Raw genomic sequence first — 20,319 nt, 5'->3', positions numbered from 1 at the left:
CTTGTATTTTGAAGTACAAAACGCACGTCTTGTTTTGTTCGTTGCCGTCAGTTAATGACGCTGTTTGCTCCAGTTGCTGATACACTTTTCGTCTACCTTATAATGCTTGCTGCTGCTCGTTTTCAAATTTTCCTGCGCAACCTCTAAGACTCCCATTTCAAGCATGCTACTTGCTAACTACCACGAATCCCAGATGCTACTATGAATAAAAGAGAAAGCTCGAAATATTGAAATGCTCAAAGGAGGAAGGAGGGGGAAGTAATTTCATTACAAAACAGTATTTACTGAAAGTCAGTGTGGTAAAAACCTGTTTGGACTGCCTTTATTTATTACCGCATCTGCCAAGTGGATTGCTGGCGCCGATGTTATGACTGTGTAGTTATTATGACCAATAATAATTGTTGCGTACATCAAGTAGTAGTTATTATCTAGTAGTTGTAGTTATTATGACCAATAATAATTGTTGCCCACAACTGAATAACAGTTGCACCACAATTCAATTCTCTGCTTTCCATCCTGGCGCTAACCAAAGACAAAAACGCATATTCTTCCTTTAGAGATGTTTATTGACAATGTTATAGACTAAAAGGAAAAAGGCGACGTTAAAAAAATATATTTTAAAGTAAGAATTTTTTTAGTTTTTGGAGTGCGGAGCACTTTTTTTTTTTTTTTTTTTTTTTTTTTTTTTTCATAAAATTCATCTGTAAAGTTGTGGTGCGGGATATGTATACATTCTTTTACTAAAACATATTGAATACTGAATTAAGCCATACTTTATTATAATAGGCATCACTTTAGACAAAAAATCTATTATCTACAGATATGTCCTTTAATATGTCAGTTGTAACAAATATATTCTAGTACATGTATAATTATGCAGTGGAACGGAATTTAATGTTTTTATATAATTATTAAGATTTCCAGAGTGGCAACATGATGTCATGTTACGCCGTGTGGCAACATGTCAAGCTGAAAACGTTACTTGGAGTCTTCATTTATAAGCCTTGCGTAAGCTTTATTTTTTAAAAGTTTGTAATATTTTTATGTAAAAAATAAGTAACATATTGCAAACAATGGAAATTGTAAAAATAAATATAATGTTTCTTTTAAGGCCAAAATAAGCATTTATTTCATTTATGAAATACTCTGGCTGATTAGTTTCGATTTGGCTTTTTTATCAAATCCACAATTACATAGTGTGATATTGAAAGCAAATAATATCTAAACCTGTATAGAAACATAGTTTGGGATTTTACATAAGAGAAATATGTTCATCTGGCATAATTACTTGCTGTAATTATACAAGCAAATGACCTGTAATGGTTAAAGATATATATCTGTTGGGATTTTATGTGCGAAAAACGTATTCTTTTTATATAATTTCTTTCTGTAATAATACAAGCAAATAACCTATAACAGTTACAGATATATCTGTGAGGATTTTGCATGGGAAAAACATGTTCTTTTTACATAATTACTTGCTGTAATAACTATTACAGATATATCGTTTCGGATTTTACATGAGAAAAATATGTTCTGCTTACATAACTGTTTTCTGTAATCGGCTAATCTTTGGAATATGGTAACAGGTAGTTTGGCGACATTTTGGCAAGGAGATAAAGATTACGAGCTAGGACTTTAGCAGTGTACATGGATAAAGTCGAGAGTGTGCGCAATGCCATTTTTGTGCTATTCTAGGATGTTTTTTCAAGTGAAAATAGGTGGATGTGTACGTTGATACCGTGTATGTGCAATTCTTAAAAACGCGGCAAGCAGTTTGCGATTCTGCACTTTCTCCCAATTTCGCACCTAATCTTCGTCATGATTAAGTAGTTTTGTTCCATAAAAGTTCTAGCATAAGCGTAATTCGGCTAGCAGATTGTTGGGAAAAAAATGTTGAGTAAAAAAAAAAAAATATGCCTTTACTTCGTGAAAACAAAATGGCATCCTAATGAAAGCTAGCAGCTTGCTGTAGCAGATTTGGTTGCCAAGTTACCCTAATCCAAAGATTAACCTACTAATCTTCATAAACCAACTTAGCAAAATGGCAATTAAAATTTATTGAGTTATTAATTATTGGAATTTCCTTGTTCAGTTTCACTAATTTTATTAATCTGTAGTTGACAAAACTATGTAGTGATACTTACAAGCTTATTGCTCGTGTTAGGATTTTCATCATTTTTAATGCATGATGTTAAGTTTTAATTAGTATCATCTAACCTAAACTTGTGCATTGCATTAAACTCATTGTGTTTTCTTTGTTTTAAAGATTAATCCTAATAATAAAGCATATGGAGTTCCACCTCGAGAATTTGGGATGTATTGAACTGCTGTTGAGGTTGGGATCTGATCCTAACACAAGAGACTTACAAGGACATACACCTCTAATGGACGCGTGCCGCTCCAATCCGCAAGCTGTTCCCTTATTACTAAGGTATTTATATACAAATCACGTTGTATCTAATAATTTTTAGGTCTAAATCATAAGTTTGATTTTTTGATAACGATAAATTGTAAATTTGCAATAAGGTTATTTTTCTTTTTTTTTTTTTTTTTTTTTTTTTTTTTTTTTTTACCATCCAGTCTGTGAAATGAAAATATCTAAGCCTTTTGTGCCCAAAAATCATTCCTCCTATAGAAGAAACTTCGGAGTTCCACAAAATTTCAGAAACTCAAATAGGAATATTCTATCACATACCATTCATAATGTGAACATATATCGCAATATATGTTTGTTAATAGGAAATGAACTGCTTTACGTTAAATTCTTTCTATTCCAAACAGAATTACATTCAGTGTTAATAAATGAGGTCAAAACGTTATGCTGAAAGTCGATACTACTCTATCTTTGAAGGTTTCTTACTCTCTGAACCATTATTAAATTCTTGGTAAATCTATTGTTAAATCATTTCATATTCTCTCAAAATATCAAGAAAAAATCTTAGTTCTACCTGTTAAAGTAGTTAGACTTGATGCTCTCTCCCAAATTTTCATTTTTATTAATAAAAGCAATAAAAATAAAGTTTTTGCGGTTTAAGAATTTCACGTTAAAAAGCATGAGGCATATGTTAGAAAAAGGAAACACAGAAGTCATCTGTTGCCCAGCATTGTTGGTCCGAAAGTTACACTTTTAATTTTTCAACCAATATTAAAAAAAATCTTCGATTGGTGAATTAGATTTTATAAAGGTGTTTCACATTAAAAAAAAATATATCTGTTCTAGTTAACGACCCTAATTCTAATCCCCTCTTTGCCTTCAGCCTTTAAGGAAATTATTTTTTAGTTCTCATTTCATCAATGGATGGCGCCAGTAGCTTAACTCCTGTCCAGCCATTCTTATCTTATCTCATTTTCATTTGCTATTTGCCAGCTGAAGATGATGGTTCAATAAAAACATCACTTCCTAGTCCTGGGAAAATTTGAAAATATAACACTGATTTTTGTTATTTGACTTCTAAATTAATACCTTTTCAATTGTCAAGAAAATTGAATTGTTAGATGTCTTACCAATTATGAATCTAATTATTTCACTTTTGAAACTGTCTCGTGTTCTTTTCTTTTTTTTTTTTTTTTTTTTTTTTTTTTTTCCATTGCAATAATGCACAACAAATTTAATTTAACTTTAAGAGAAACCATTCCTGTTTGCCATATTATCCAATGGCAATAAAGATCATACTTTTAAACAATTTTTTTTTTACTCTTACATTTTCCATATCCTTAAAATTTTCATTATCTTTGTTGCTAAAGAACTCAATTATTTGCAAGCTGTAGCTATTGAGAAGAAAATTTTCTCCTTGAATTATTCATAAAAAGTTTTGGTTGATCTTTACAATATGGTAACTGGTAGTTTGGCGACATTTTGGAGGCGATAAAGGTTACTACCTGGGACTTTGGTAATAATGTGAGCAGTACTCAGTTCCGATTACGCATTATTTTGCGTGAGGGAAATGAGAGAGCATGGGATATGTCATGTGATATTAATGGACGAATTACGGTTCTTTAATCGGAAAAGGGGGGAAATCGGGAAAAAAATCTGGAAATTTTGTATTTAGCTTTATTCTGTGTTGTGTGAAACAGTGTTGGTTAATTTTTGGATCCCATGGCCCTAACTAAAGTGAATTCGAAATGGGTATTTAGGCATTGTGATAAAGAGAAGTTTGCTTTTTATTTAGCGGAGAAAGTATGGAGGAAAAATTCGCAAAAAAAATCTTTCAATAATTTTATTGAATGAATTAGAAAAGTGTATCCGCCACATAATCAAGATTCTGAAGAAGATTAGGTAAGTTAGTATTTTTAATTATTTGAGGATATTATTTTCATGCATTGTTCTAAATGTAAGGTGGAAAGGAATTTGGTATTATTGGGAAAATTGTTATTAGCAATGATTTAGTTTAAAGTAATTAGGATTGTAAGGTAATTTTTTATTAATTTAATGTATGTGCTCATTTATATTTTAAGTAGTGTTTTTGAATTTAATTATATTTTAATGAAATGATAGTTATTTTGTGAATTTTATGTTTGTAGGAATTTGGTATATGTTTTAGTTAAAGTAAACGTGCATGGAAATAATTTAAATATCTGACACTAAGTATTTGTAATGGTTGCGGTATGAATTCGTTGGTGACGTTTATAATATAATAGATGATTTAGAGGTAAAAGTTTTTGGATATTTTATTTATTTTATATGTGGAAATGTTCATATTTGGAAAGGGTAAATACTTTTTCGCAATCAGGTAATTTCATATATGTTCTTTTTACCGGGTTTAAAGATTGAGAAAATTGTCATGTATTTTCGTGAAATTTTTCTAATTTATGAGAAAAAAGCAGCGTACATGGATATAGTGAAGAGTGTGCACAATGCCTTTTTGTGCAATTCTGGGATGTTTTTTTAAGTAAAAATAAGTCGACGTGTACATGGTTTAGTGATATTTTAATTAAATGATAGTTATTTTGTGAATTTTATGTTTGTAGGAATTTGGTATACGTTTAAGTTGAAGTAAACGTGCATGGAAATAATTTAAATATTTGATACTAAGTATTTGTAATGCTTGCGGTATGAATTCGTTGGTGACGTGTATAATGTAATAGATGATTTAGAGGTAAAAGTTTTTGGATATTTTGTTTATTTTATATGTGGAAATGTTCATATTTGTAAAGGGTAAATACTTTTTCGCGATCAGGTAATTTCATATATGTTCTTTTTACCGGGTTTAAAGATTGAGAAAATTGTCATGTATTTTCGTGAAATTTTTCTAATTTATGAGAAAAAAGCAGTGTACATGGATATAGTGAAGAGTGTGCGCAATGCCATTTTTGTGCAATTCTGGGATGCTTTTTTAAGTAAAAATAAGTCGGCGTGTACATGGTTTATGTGTATGTGTTATTTTGAAAAATGCGTAAGGAGTATGGTATTGTGCACTTTTTCCCAATTTTGCAGTGAATATTTGTCATGATTAAGCAGTTTTGTTTGATAAAATTTCTAGCATAAGTGTAATTCGGCTAGTAGATTGTTGGAAGAAGTGTTCAGTAGATAAAAAGAAAAGAAACATGTCTTTACTTCGTGAAGACAAAATGGTGGCGGGGGGAAAAAAATAGAGGGTTGCTGTAGGAGAGTTGGTTGCCAAATTTTCGCCAAAAAATCGCCAAGTTACCATAATGTAAAGATCAACCAAAGTTTTCAATATTTTCTCCTTATCATTATAAAAAAAAATTTCCCATAAAAGCAATACTTATTAACTTGTTCTCATACAATTTTATTTTTCTGCAAGTCCATAAAAACCTTACTTTAGATTTTAATTTTGTAGAAGTTATGAAATTCCTTTTGAGTGTGATTTAACATACATTGACTAGATTGAAAGAATGTTAAAATGTTCCCTTAAAGAATACAAATGTTGTGTCAGAAAACAACAGATTAATAAACCAGCTACAGCTAATTACCACCGAAATCCAGGGTTCCTAATGCTTAATTGTTTGTACATGTCTTTTCCACTTTTGTACCCGCCAGTGGTTGATTGGGAGTTCAATCTGAGGCAAACAAGCTGGCTGCAAGGTTGGTTTCATCCATCATGTAGTTTTAAACATTTGTAAGATGAATACAATTTTTCTTAAAAAGGCTTCCACGAAGGCATCATTTGCCCTAGCATATAGCTCTCATGTACATTGACATATTGGAATATCCTATTCTATCCTAAACTTCATATATAATTTTTAATCATTGATAAGAGCAACTCCGGGCATCAAAAGATTTGGCGGGAGTGAGAAATATTTTACTATCACATAACTCTCAAATAATTAAATTTTATGTTCGTAAAGTAATGCTGCCAATAGGAATCGCACTTGACCCCCAAAACCATTGCATATCTTTACAGCAAAATTCATTATGATAGAAAGATAATGTTTTTAAATCTTTTACAAAGATATTTCTACATTGCGTTTGTCTATTCTAGGAAGCAGTGAATCCGGAATTTTGATACATGGAAACGAGAATGCTTATTTGCATGGGACAAATGGCATGATCTGAGGAATTGGAGAGCGAGATTGTCAACCTGTACAGCGTGGCCTGCATATTTTCCGTACCTCAGTACCATCGAACATGCCTGGCACAACATTAAAATTCTCCTGGGATGCTCTTTGTGGTCATGTACTGCAGAGGAGGTTACTGTCCCAAAATAAATAGTTGACTTTGAACTCCTTGCAAGGAGAATGACAAAATATTGTGACAGCACATCTGAGAGATTTTGTGGTGAATATGCAAAATGATAACTTATGTATTTTTGAGTTCAAGGAGTCCAGAATTCATACTGACAGTGAGATCAATTGTCATTCGTGTTAAAGGTTGCATTTTATTATGATTACAGTAATCTCTGCAGGTATCTTCTTTTTACTGTTTTGTTCTCTTCCCTTATTCGAAAATTTCATCCATTTCAGTTTGATAAGTATGCCATATTTTCCTACTGCGGATTTCGTATGTTTTAGAACAATGTCCACTGCTAGTTAAAACCTTGCTGTTCCTTAGCAGTCATCAAACTGCCTACATCTCTTAGCAGCAGCATTAGGCTATGACGTTATTCTTGAGCTTAGTTTTCACTTAACCTTAAGGCTAGAACTGAATATAAAATTTATAATTTCAACTGAATTCCTTAAAATTTTTCTTTTAATTAAATAATTTGTGTAAATAACATGTCTAAAACTTGTGTAAAATATGTTGAATGTCTTATAGCTGTTTCAGAATAAATTCTATTACTTTTTATACACAAAATGTAAAAACAATAACAGCCAGTGCTTTAACTTCCAAAATGGGTTTATTTTGTTTTTATGTCTTCATTCGGTCTTTACATTCTTGTTGCATGAATTGATTAACTTTGCAACTTCCCAAATGTTCAAACCTGCATTTTTAAATTTCTGAAAGTTATGAAACGCTGTTGCTTCAACAAACCTATTTATTTTATTTTGTAGTTTTTAACTACCTATTTATAGAATATTAATCATTTCTACATGTTTAGATTCATATATATATTGTCAAAAAAAATTGAGAATTCAAAGTTGGGAGAACGTCTTTGTTAGTAGTGTTAGAGTAGCTGTGTAACTAAGATTTTACTGTAATAATTCTCTTTGTTGCTACTATCTAACTTAAACAAAAATCAGATTTTAGTTTACATTTCTTATTTCTCCGTGGAATACAGCTTTCACTTTTTTAGAATGGAAAAGAGCTGTCACTTACTCCTCAGATACAGTGTAACTGCTTGTCGTTATTTACATGACTTAAAATGAATCTCCTCTTTTCAAGTTTTTAAGTTTTTATTTCATCTCAGCAGCAGAAAGCAAGTGGCCTAGTGGTTAGTACTTAACATTGCAAAAAATTTACTTTTGTTATGGAGCTCATCTATAAACAGTATCTTATCTTCACTGATATGTCAGCAGTGCTTCGAAACGTCAGGCCTAATTTACCTGTTTTTAAAAAATCCCATCAATTAATTTTTACGCCAATATCTCAAAATATTTTTTTTTATAAGCTAAGGTCTCTAATCGTTAGCAGAATCATTTTAAATACGAATGACTAGTGACAATATTTGTCAAAACTAAGGGTAAAAAAATTAACCAATTGAATTGTATAAAAGAATAGCCTTGGTGGACAGCTCATTTCCAAAAAAAATTAGAGCTTGAATGAGAAACTTTTACTTCCTAATCTTATCCACACATAAAAATATGTAATGAATCACTGCAATTTTTTCTGTAAGGAAACTACCCCATTTCAAATGTGATTTGCGACACCTCGTAGAATTAAATACCTATAACTGCTTTTGGTTGATAATGTCGATCCTTACTAGAACTTATTTCATGAAACACAGCTTAAGCATCTGCTTAGTTTTTGTATATTGATGCACAAATATAATATAAAGCGTTTCTCCTCTTCGTTATTTGTACACTAATACAGGGGTCGCCAAACTTTTTTGATCATCGCCCTCTATATAATTTTTCGAAATCTCCATAGACCCCCCACAAAGGTAATTTTCAGGTAATTAAAATGAAATTATATATTAGGCTAAATATTTAATAAATCAGAAACAGTAAGTAAAGTAACTACAGATTTTTTACTTCTTAATGAGATGAGTATGCCTGGTGTTTCTTGGCAAGGTTCGCTATATTGGGTTCGAAATTAGTCAATTTTAACCGTAAATCCCCTTGAAGCTCCACATTTAATTTATTTCTGTTTTTAGTTAAAATTGAATTAACGTGACTGAAACCGGCTTCAACCATATATGAACTTGGAAACGCCAGCATAAATGGCTGAGCCATTTCGTAAAGTTTCACATATTTTGGCTTTATATTTATATTAGCCCAAAATTTATGTATTGTCAAATTTTAAGAAGCGTTTTTGCTTCAAGATCGGACAATAGTTCAGCAAGCTCATCTTGTATGTTGATGTCAACGTTATCAATTTGTGCCGAAAATGGCGCAATAATCCAATCAAGGATGTCGATGTTTTCCAAATCAACAAAGCGCAGTCTAAAATCGTCGCTTAATTTTTGAAGATGATTTGTATATATTTCCAAGTCTTCTTTTATTTTTAATTGTTGCAGATTTGAAAAATACTTATAATCCTTACGTAGCAATGAAGATCTAAATAAATTTAATTTTACTTGGAAGCCTAACAGTATTGTCCGAGCTTGGATAATTGTTACATCTTTTCCTTTCAGTTTTGTTTGAACGTCATTAAATTTTCCAAATAAGTCTGCTAAATAAAAAATATGGTTCTTATTGTTTTGGAGTTCATTGCTTAGAACAGGATTTATTTCGTTCAGAAATTCTGTCGTGGAGTCAAATAAATTGACGAGCCGTTGCAAGCATACACCTCTAGACAACCATCTAACCTCGGTGTGCAGAAGTAATTGGTTAAATAACTCGTTGTTTTCCTCACAAAGTTTGGCAAATAATCTTGACTTAAGAGGTTGAGCTTTAATTTGATTAATAGATTTAATACAAAGCTGTAAAGCTTCATGTAACTCTGAACTCAGATATTTTGCTACTAATTTGTGTCTATGCAACACACAATGAATAGTACGAATACCGGGCACTTTTTCTTCGAGGCATGCAGCAAAACCTCGGTAACGCCCTACCATAGAAGGTGCGCCATCTGTGGCTACTGCTATTATATTTTCAAGCGGAATGTCATGTTTATTTAAATATTCTTGTAAACATCCAAAAATTGTCACTCCCCATCGGTTTCAAGATATTTAGCAAATAAAAATTCATCAATGACTTCTCCTTTAATTTTACTGAAATATCTAACATATGCCATAAGAATAGCAGAAACGCCAAAAACAGATTCATCAAATTGTATAGAGAACTTGCAATTTTTTAGCTCCGAAACTATTGTGTTTTCTATTTCTTCGGCCATTTCGTCAATATGCCGTTTTACAGAATTTGCACTTAATGGCAAAGACTTTAAAACATTAGTAGAGTCTTTTTTCATCACATTCTCAATGACGTCTTTAATTGCAGGTACTACAATTTCTTCTGCGATTGTGTAAGGTTTTCCCCTCTTTGCTATATTAAGCAAAATCTTATACGAAGCAATTAATCCTCCTCCATTTTCAGTAGACTGGTTCATAAAACTTTTTAGAGTTGGTCGACGTGAATTTTTCTTTGAGTTTTTTGAAAAATTCTAATTCTTCATTTTTTTTTATCTGAATGAAGCCTTTCAAGATGATCTTTCATTTTTGACGGTTTCATGTATTCATTTCCAAAAGTTTTTTCACATATAAGACACATAGGAATAGTTTCATTTGTCGGTGAACAAATAAATCCAAATTTTAAGTAATCCAATGAATAATACCGACATTTCTTTTTAGATACTGAAGCTGTCATTTTTAAATTAGTGTTCTGTAAATAAGTTAAAATTAAGTTGGTATATTATACTAATCCACATTATTAAAGCTTACCTTTTCACAAATAACAATAATTAAAATTGATATCAAAACTAAACGAATAGTTTTATAGAGAACATAACTAATTATCCAATGGTAGATATAATAATAGTAATAATGACACTACAAGCATTTAATACTGTTCACAGTTCACAAAGATAGCTGAAAATGCATATGATATTTGCGTTTGTAGCATCCAGTGTAGAATTGGACAAGCGCACATATGCATCTGACTCATATGCAAGGCTCGTATGGTTTACGATGGAGACAAAGGGCGAACCAATGACACGATGCGTAACTGCCGTATAAAAAAGAAAAAAAGTAAAAGAACTAAAACCACACACATCAGAAGAAAGAAAATGGAGTACTGAAGATTCCCTTTGCGTTTAATGCGTAGAAAGGCAACGGCATTTCGTCGCTCGCCAAGTCTGCGCCAAAGGCTCCTAATTGGTTGATGGGTTCGCCAGCAAGAGACACAGATAAGCCTCAATCGCTCTTCTGGCTACATACTATGAGTCGTGCAAAATACAAATTGGTTACAAGGTCAAGTTGTGACGGTATACATACGAAAACCCATACAGAAAAAAGGGGCATATTGTTTTCTGATTTATTATTTTATTTTCTATAAAGAATATAATAAGTCAATTATAAAAATATTTTTAATTTTTACGTACGCAGTTAGATATGTGTGATTTGCGTATTAAGAACTGTTTTTCCTTCGAGTCCCAATAGACCCCCCATTCGACCCCTTGGGTCAGATAGACCCCTACTGTTGTTAAATAGACCCCTAGGGGTCTAAATAGACCACTTTGGCAACCTCTGCACTAATATAATATTGTTGCTCGCGTATGGGTCCGTAATAGATTGAATGCACGCACATCCCATGATAGGTTGACAAAAAAAATTTTTTCAAAGAAAATGCTTTACAGTTGTGGAATTTTCCACAAAAATAATCACACAATTCTTCATGGTATCACAGAGTACAATCAGTAGTTGATCTTCAAACTACTAAGAACGTTAAACACAACACAACACAGTGCAGTGCATATCAAGGGAGAGAAGCTAATCCGGAGATATCTCAGTATTCCAAACTCGCACTGACCTAACACTTGAGAAACTGATGCTAAGTCCTGTCATTTAGAGTTTTCGACTGGCCGTCATATAGTACTTCTAGTACTTTCTTCTCGAAATCACTGAAAGCCATGAGGGCCGAATACATTAGAATTACAGTTATTCAATTATAATATCCATTAGAGTTGTACAGAGACCAGACCAAAATGTGACCAAATGGTCACCAAGTTTGGTACCTTTTGGTGATTTCTTGCCATATTTGGCAACCAAATTAGTTACCAAGGCTGTCTCCAGCTTGGCGATAACTTGCCCCTCTATTTTTTCAGCAGAGCATTCTTTTTTTAGATTTTCATGTTACATTATATGGAAAAAATACAAGTTCACATATAATTGCACTAAAATCACCTATATATATACAAAATTTATAACAATATACAGTCAAAAGTCGTTAATCCGGACTCGTCGGGACTTCGGCGATTCCGGATTATCGATTTTTCCGGATTATAGATCATCAGTTTAAATCTCGTAAGATGGCATGCAGAAATTCTAAAATTAAAAATATGAAACCGTAATTTATGAAATAAAGAACAATTATGATCTAAAGGGTATCAAAATTTACAAAAAAAAAAGCATAATATATATTTGCTTACTTTATTAAACATTTCTTTCAATGTAAGTTGTTTAAGTTGCTTCATTTTATGTGATAATACTTTCTCTTTAATTCTATAAACAGACATAATTTCTTGTTCAGTTACAAAGTCCCGCTGTTCAAGTCCCATTAATTGCTGTGCCGAGAATACCGACTAACTTGTCAATCGAAATTTTTTCGTTTTCACTAACCTCTCTGTCACATTCTTCATGTCTTTATCCATTTTTTGCAGCAATTCCACTTTTTTTTTGTTGGACATCGAAACATACTTTCGTTTTGTAGATCCTTTGGAAGTTCCAGCATCGGAAATTCTATTTGACATAATCGAAAGTTCAGGTTTACTTTTATAAAATTGCTCTTACAGTCTGCAAAAAATAATAAGCGGGATCCAATTCGAAGATTAAGGAACAACGCAATCATTAACATTAACTGAAATAGATAATTAGATAATTTTAGCTTACACCGTCCATTATACATCAAACGCGCAGGCGAAAACGTACTCTGCACTTGCGCACACGCATATGCGCAGTAGTCAAGGTCTTACGCACACGCGTAAAACGCCTGTACGCATGTGCCAACGTGGCACATGCGCAGAAAGTTTTTAGCTTTGAGGTCCGGATTATAGATCATTCCGAATTATGGGTGTCCGAATTAATGACTTTTGACTGTATTCCAAATGTATCCAACGAGATTTAATTTAAGCAACATAATTGGTTCATTTCTTCGTACTTCGGACCATCTTTAATTAAGCAAATGTGGAACTTTATTGATGATATGTAGAAAATTTGATTTTTAGCTTGTTGGTCATAAAAGTATGTGTCTCTTCACTATTTTTTACTCGATTTGTTTGTTGTATTTCGTCACCAAGTTTTGAATATACATCACTAAGTTTTGAGGTGTGAATACTATTTAGACAGAGTATTCTCACTTTGCAAGTTTTTTCAATTAAATACCGTTTTGCTGTATTCATAGTATATTAACACCATCAAATACACTTAAAAATTTGGTTCAAGGTTTCACCAAATTATAATACTGAAAAAGTTGCAACCAAAAAATGGTAAAACATTGAACCATTATTTGGTAATAGGTTGAACCAAAAATTAGGAATGCGTTAAATGGACTTTATTACAATATGGATTGAGAATGCTTTAAACCATTAGAATTATGTTTACCATTATCTCTTAATTATTTTGAGCCATTAACTGTAAATTATGGGAAGTTATATGAGAGCTCGGGCATAAAATTTTATATTAGCCTTTTTCTGGTATTTTTTATTCAATTACTGCTGTGGTTCTCTTCTCCCGGTATTTTTTTTTTTATTCGTTACTGCGGTAGGTAAGCAATTCGGAAATTACTTATGCAAATCACTATACCTAAATAATTAATGATAATATGGCTAGTATAGTAATCTGGTTTATATGCATAAGGTTATGATTCATTTTTGAGAGAATGAAAGTATAAAATATGTATCATTAAAATACATATTTTGCAGTATATTAGCATGTATATCAATATATATATTTTTTTTAATTAAATGCCTTACACATCAACAGAAATGAGCTAAAATATAACTGCTCATTGCAAGAGCTGAATTTTAATAAAAATTCATGTTTGATATACCTTCACTTGTAAATTAAATTGCAAGGATTATTATTATTATTATCTTTGTTGTTTAACTCCACTAAATATGCCCTCCATCAGAAAAGCAGATTTAACATACTCATGAAACATTCTTAAATTACTTTCATACAAGTTTTTTTTTTTTTTTTTTTTTTTTTTTTTTTTTTTTTTTTTTAACATCCTCATGTGAAAGATCTGTAACTAGCAGCTTTCTTGTTTAATATTATCACATTCCTTGATAGAATTCTAATGCTTTATTACAGTTTGTCTTGACAAACGGTATTTAAACAGTACAACTAAATCACAACTTTTATCTCATACTGATTTGTTATTCTACAGACATACATAGTTTTGAGATTCAAGCTCTCCAGTATTTAAACCCGCAACAGAAATTGCTTTCTCATAATAAAATTGAAATTATACATTGTGTTTAATGTGTAATTAAGAAATGTTCGGCTGATTACTATTATAGCATAATTTTCGTTTATGGTAATTTTTTATTTACAATATGTTAAAATGTATTATGAAGCATGATAAATTATTATATTTATGTACCTATACAATGAAGAAATTTTTTCCAAAGCTTTCAAATTGTTCAATAAATTCCAAAGCAAATTCCATTTTTCTGAAGATCATATTTCTCGTCATATTTCATATCATATTTCTTGGTAAAGTTATGTAGAAATGTAAACATTTCATATAAAATAAGTTAGAGAAAAAAACATAAGCTTAAAATTAAGATACCTGAATCCTTAATGAAAAACTTATTTAAATCAAAATAGACAAATTTTGTGCAAATGCTGCATAAGAAAATTAATTACTTAAGAAATATTTTATGCTGAATGTTGCACTGTAAGCATACTTTAATAAATTATATCACTTATATTCTGCTTAAGAAATTTAACTTAACTCATATAACCTGTCAAATGATTATGTATATTTTATACATATTTTAATCCTTATTTTTCAGAATTTAATAACTAGTTAATAATAATTCTGAATAATTAGCATACATTATTATGCTTATTTAGAAACGGATAAATTTAAAAGATAAATTTACTTGTAAGGTATGTGTGATATTTACAATTACTTACAATGTTAACAAAAAACATTTTGCAGGTTCACATTTTGGAGTATTTCAACCAATAAATCCCCAAAAGCACACATGTATGCAGTAGTCATTTTAATACAAAAGTTTTCGGAAATTTATATGAAATATTTAACATCATGAAACCCAAATTTAGAATTATTGTTTCACAATTTAGTCTTATATACTTAAACTGTTCTTGCAGTTCATAACGAGAAACATAAAACATGCATGGTACTCAACATTAGGTGAATGATTTCTCACACTGTTGGTTGTATGGGGAAATGGAACTGGTGGTCATTGGGCGCAGTATATTAGTGCCAATCACAGTGTTTGTTGGCACCTCATAATGTACAACTTGGTGACTGCACTCTTTGCCAAAATGAATTTCATGGGCTTGTTCTGATGTTAATGTCACACAAGTGAGATAAGTCTCCTCCCTTAGAAAGAAAATATTAGTTCGTTCCACAAAAGAGACCGCAATAATCTCGATATTTCTACCTGAGGTTTTTTTTTTTTTTTTTTTTCCCTCAAGACAACTGACAGTAAACTTTGGTGAAAGAAAGTATGCAGAAACTCCATTGAACTGTTTACTAATGAGCAGATTTTTATCATTCTCTCGCAAAAGTGCAGGCATATTTTTGGGATACATCCCTCTGTTTAAGAAGTTCAAGCAAATTTCACATCGTAATAATGTTAAAACACAATTACTGAACTTGGTTTTTATACGGCGTTAGCATTGTCTAAAAGGAGACACATGAAGCGACATCATCCGACACAACAAGTCTTCGTGTTGTAGAGCAAACAAAATTCAAGTATGTTTTCATCATGCATTGTGATGGCGCATTCCAGCAAAGACTGTCCGAGGGAAAATCTTGGTTTCTTGTTGAAGTAGTCTTGAGTCACACAATCACAAGCAGTGATTGAAACTCTTAGGAATATTCTCAAGATATCTTTTAGATACTGTTTGTAGTTCTATATCAACATAATTGGAAACCTAAAAAAAAGGAATCATTAATACACAGCTACATATCATGCATTATCTAAACTATTAATTTTATATTTATTTCTCTTTCATAATTCTCACCCTTGTATCATGACTGATGTTACTATTATAAATTATAAAAAGTATGTGATATTGCAATATATGCATAATGTATTAAATTTAATTAATAAATACTTAAATATTACCGTATTTACGTGAATCTAATGCGCATCGTTTTTGGCCAAATGTAGTACTCAAAATTGGGGTGCGCATTAGATTCGAGTGCAAAGTTCGCCGATGACGTCAACCGAATTTAAATCGTAACAATGGATTACTGTATTTCTCGACTACATTTACCGTTACATTTATCGTTGACACATTATTGCATACTACATTACATACTGCAGAGTACGTAGTCACGAAATGGAGGGCAAGCAGAGAAGAATGTCATATGACGCTACTTTCAAACGTAAAGTAATTCTTTATCCTGAAAGAAATGGCAATAGAAAGGCTGGGAGAGAGTTCAGCGTAGCTGAGAGCAATGTTCGCATGTGGCGGCAACAGAAATTGGCACTGTTTGCAACTAAAACTAGTAGAAAGAAATTCACTGGCCCTCGCAAAGGAAGACACCCTAAAATTGAAGAAAAGGTTTTGGAATTTGTATGTGAAAGGAGGAAGAATTGACAACCTGTGACTAGCGACACTATAAGAAATAAAGCAAAAGAGGAGGCTGAAGTTCTTGGAATACCGAAACGAGAGTTTAAAGCTAGCCATCGATGGATGGATCGGTTTATGAAGCGGATGGGCTTATTTCTAAGACGCCGTACAACAATATGCCAAAAGCTTCCTGCAGATTTTGAGGGAAAACTACTAACATTTTAGCGGTATGTCATCACACTTCGGAAGGAAAAGAATTTTTCAATGGGGCAAATTGGCAACGCTGACGAGACGCCAATTTGGTTTGATATGCCTCGTAACTACACCATTACGGAGAAGGGGACTAAAAAAGTTATCATCAAAATAGTGAATAAAGACGTTTACTATTAATCACTGATTGTAGAAACTGTTAGCTAGATAGAAATGTTACCATTTATTTCATGTTCATACTTTACGATATATACGGTAGTGGTAATTAACAATGATTGTTTCACATAACAATAGCCCGCTGATAGGTTAATTCTATGTTCTGTTACTTTATGTATAAATCCATTGTTGTATAAAATATGGTATCTAAATTTAAATAAAATTATCATACCATTGATTGATAGTTTATATACAAATCCATTGTTGTATAAAATAAGATTCAATAAATTCCTTATACCATTGATGCGCATTACATTCGCCGACAAACAATTTTTTTATTATTTAAAGTTTTAAAATGGGGATGCGCATTAGATTCGATGGCACATTAGATTCGCATAAATACAGTAATTTTGATTGGTTATTTAGATGCAGCAAGCCACCTGATTGCTACTTGACTAGGGTATATGTGTTTTCGTGGGGGCACTGGGCTGCATTCATGTTACACATGGGGAAAACCAAACATGTAGGCAGTCTGTTTGCGTGGATTCAAACTTAGGTCAAAATGCCAGTGTTAAACAGTCTCAACCATACTATTACTGGTACTGTCAAAAGTCGTTAATCCGCACTCTTTGGCGATTCCGGATTATCGATTTTTCCAGATTATAGATCATCAGTTTAAATCTGGTAAGATAGCGTGCAGAAATTATAAAATTAAAAATATGAAACCGTAATTTATGAAATAAAGAACAATTATGATCTAAAGGGTATCAAAATTTACAAAACGAAAGAGCTTAATATTTATTTGTTTACTTTATTAAACATTTCTTTCAATGTAAATTGTTTAAGTTGCTTCGTTTCATGTGATAATACTTTCTCCTTAATTCTATTAAGCAGACATAATTTCTTATTTAGTTACAAAGTTCCGCCATTCAAGTCCTGTAATTGCTGTGTCGAGAATACCGACTAATTTGTCAATCGAAATTTTTTCGTTTTCAGTAACCTCTGTGTCACTTTCTTTACTATCGGAAGCGAATTATGATGACAAGGAATTTGATTTAAATCATATCAAAGACGGAATACATCAAGATGAAATACTACATTTAGCAAGGAATTATAAGCCAAATAAAATAAAAACATCTGCCCTGAAGATAAGGATAGTGCTGACAGATCAACTTCCAATTCATTGCACGCCGCATCGTTTCCCTACCCCCGCAGAGCAGCGTGAAATTGATAAACATATTTTGGAATGATTAGATAATCAAAGGATATACATTTATCCATTTTTTGCAGCAATTCCACTTTCTGTTTAATGGACTTTGAAACATACTTTCACTTTGTAGATCCTTTACATATTAGTAAATATATATCGGAAATTCTATTTGACATAATCGAAAGTTCAAGCTTATTTTTATAAAATTGCTCTAACAGTCTGCAAAAAATAATAAGCCGGATCCAATTCGAAGATTAAGGAACAACGCAATCTGCAGCATTAACTGTATTAGATAATTTTAGCTTAGCTTATACCGTCTGTTATACATTAAACGCGCATGCGTAAATGTATTACGCACATGCGTATTCACAGCCGTAAACGTCTATGCGCATGCGTGTAAACGTGATGCATGCGCAGAAAGTTTGTAGCTTTGAGGTCCGGATTATGGTTGTCCGAATTAACGACTTTTGACTGTAGTAATCTGTTAGTTTACTTTCTAATGAATAACTAACTGTAGAAGAAACAAAAATATAATAAAAAAAAAGATGCATTAAAACACAATTTTTATCAATTACTGGGGCTGAATACCAATGGCTGGTCGAATAATCAATATTTTGATATATTCAAGATTTTATTTAAAAAGAAAGGGAGTATTTTCTGACTATACCCAAACCCACTAAAGAAGCACAAAAGTGTACTGATATTTAGTGTTTTTAAGTGTAAATGTTTATGTTGCAGTGTGTTTATGTACTACTAACGAAAACATCTTGGTGCTGGTAGAGTATACAGTCCACCGGTATTTTAAAAAAAATCAAATATATGACTTACATTACTTATTGTATTAATATGCTTACACATCTAAAGGTATAGCTATTAAAAATACAAAACATTGAGAAAATTAGCTGGATTCCATGTTATACCAGCACCAAAGTGTTTATTATTATAAACTTACAATGTTGCCAAAATATATTTATGTGGCAATTTAGGTGTGCCCATGGTAACCCCAAATGCCGTTCCAGACATTTCATCACTAGGACGACAGAATATGATCGTTTGTATGGGAATTTCTGTGTTTTATTGTAGCGGTTAACCTCAAACTGCAGCTTTCATCGGCAAAATTTCAGACTTAGCTTTTTGCACACATGCAGCACATTGAGGTTTGCTTAACCTTTTGTAGACGGATGGCCAATATATTGGCAGTTGTATTCCCTGTTTGAATGGACGGGGTTGTCCACTTTATTGGCCATGTCTTTTTCCCCCATTTTACAGGCTGAAAAGTGGGGTGAAATGTCAAATTTGACGTCCCTGGGTTTTCAACCACTTATCTCTTTCAAAGATCTCCCTTTTGCGACATAGATGCACCCCTCTGAGAATCCATTAAACTACACAAGAATCTAATCTTTGTTGCAAATAGGAGGTGATTTCTGAACGGGGGGAAAGCATTCGGTTCAAGATTTCCCGCCTTTTGGTAGCTTTTACTGCTACCAAAGCCCCGGCCTCAAAAGGTTAAAGGCATCATGTGCCTTTTTTTCCTGTGATTCATTTTAGGATTTTGATGCTATTGTTGTTTAAAATGTTAAGTTTCTCTAATTCATTGGTGGTTTCATCTGTGAAAGGAGATCGCTGTGTACGTGAAAAGAAGAGTGGAAAGAAACCAAGAAGAGTACATGTCATATATGAAAAAGAAAAGAAGTAAAAAAATAGGCAGCACAGGATGTGTTTTTGAACTAGACATAAGGATATTCAAACAAATACAGTCAAAAGTCGTTAATCCGGACCTCAAAGCTACAAACTTTCTGCGCATGCATCACGTTGACGCGTGTGCATAGATGTTTACGCGTGCACGTAAGACCTTTACGGCTGCGCATATGCATGTGTGCATGTGCATAATACGTTTATGCATGCACGTTTCATCTATAACGGACGGTATAAGCTAAGCTAAAATTATCTAATACAGTTAATGTTGCAGATTGCGTTGTTCCTTAATCTTCGAATTGGATCCGGCTTATTATTTTTTGCAGACTGTTAGAGCAATTTTATAAAAATAAGCTTGAACTTTCGATTATTTCAAATAAAATTTCCGATATATATTTACTAATATGTAAAGGATCTACAAAGTGAAAGTATGTTTCGAAGTCCATTAAACAGAAAGTGGAATTGCTGCAAAAAATCGATAAAGGTATATCCTTTGATTATCTAATCATTCCAAAATACATTTATCAATTTCACGCTGCTCTGCGGGGGGAG

The 20,319-nt window shown here is 32.1% G+C and overlaps 1 protein-coding gene across 2 annotated transcripts in view; it reads left to right on the top strand.

The window, feature by feature from the left end:
• The first annotated feature begins 851 nt into the window (after nucleotides 1-851).
• Nucleotides 852-20,319, top strand: part of LOC118200816 (uncharacterized) — a 49,790-nt gene continuing 30,322 nt past the window's right edge. For both annotated transcript variants that reach the window (XR_004760148.2, XM_035372786.2), the window contains exons 1-2: nucleotides 852-1,008; nucleotides 2,270-2,434. Coding sequence is in view for 1 of the 2 variants with exons in the window: in XM_035372786.2 (XP_035228677.1) it covers nucleotides 2,292-2,434 (143 nt within the window). In the remaining variant the exon portion in view is untranslated. The remainder of the gene's footprint in view (nucleotides 1,009-2,269; nucleotides 2,435-20,319) is intronic.

The sequence above is a fragment of the Stegodyphus dumicola genome, chromosome 12, assembly GCF_044657685.1.
Source record: "Stegodyphus dumicola isolate Sdum_Otavi_A_Nest chromosome 12, ASM4465768v1".
Taxonomy (NCBI): domain Eukaryota; kingdom Metazoa; phylum Arthropoda; class Arachnida; order Araneae; family Eresidae; genus Stegodyphus; species Stegodyphus dumicola.
This window is presented reverse-complemented; position numbering and strand designations above follow the sequence as displayed.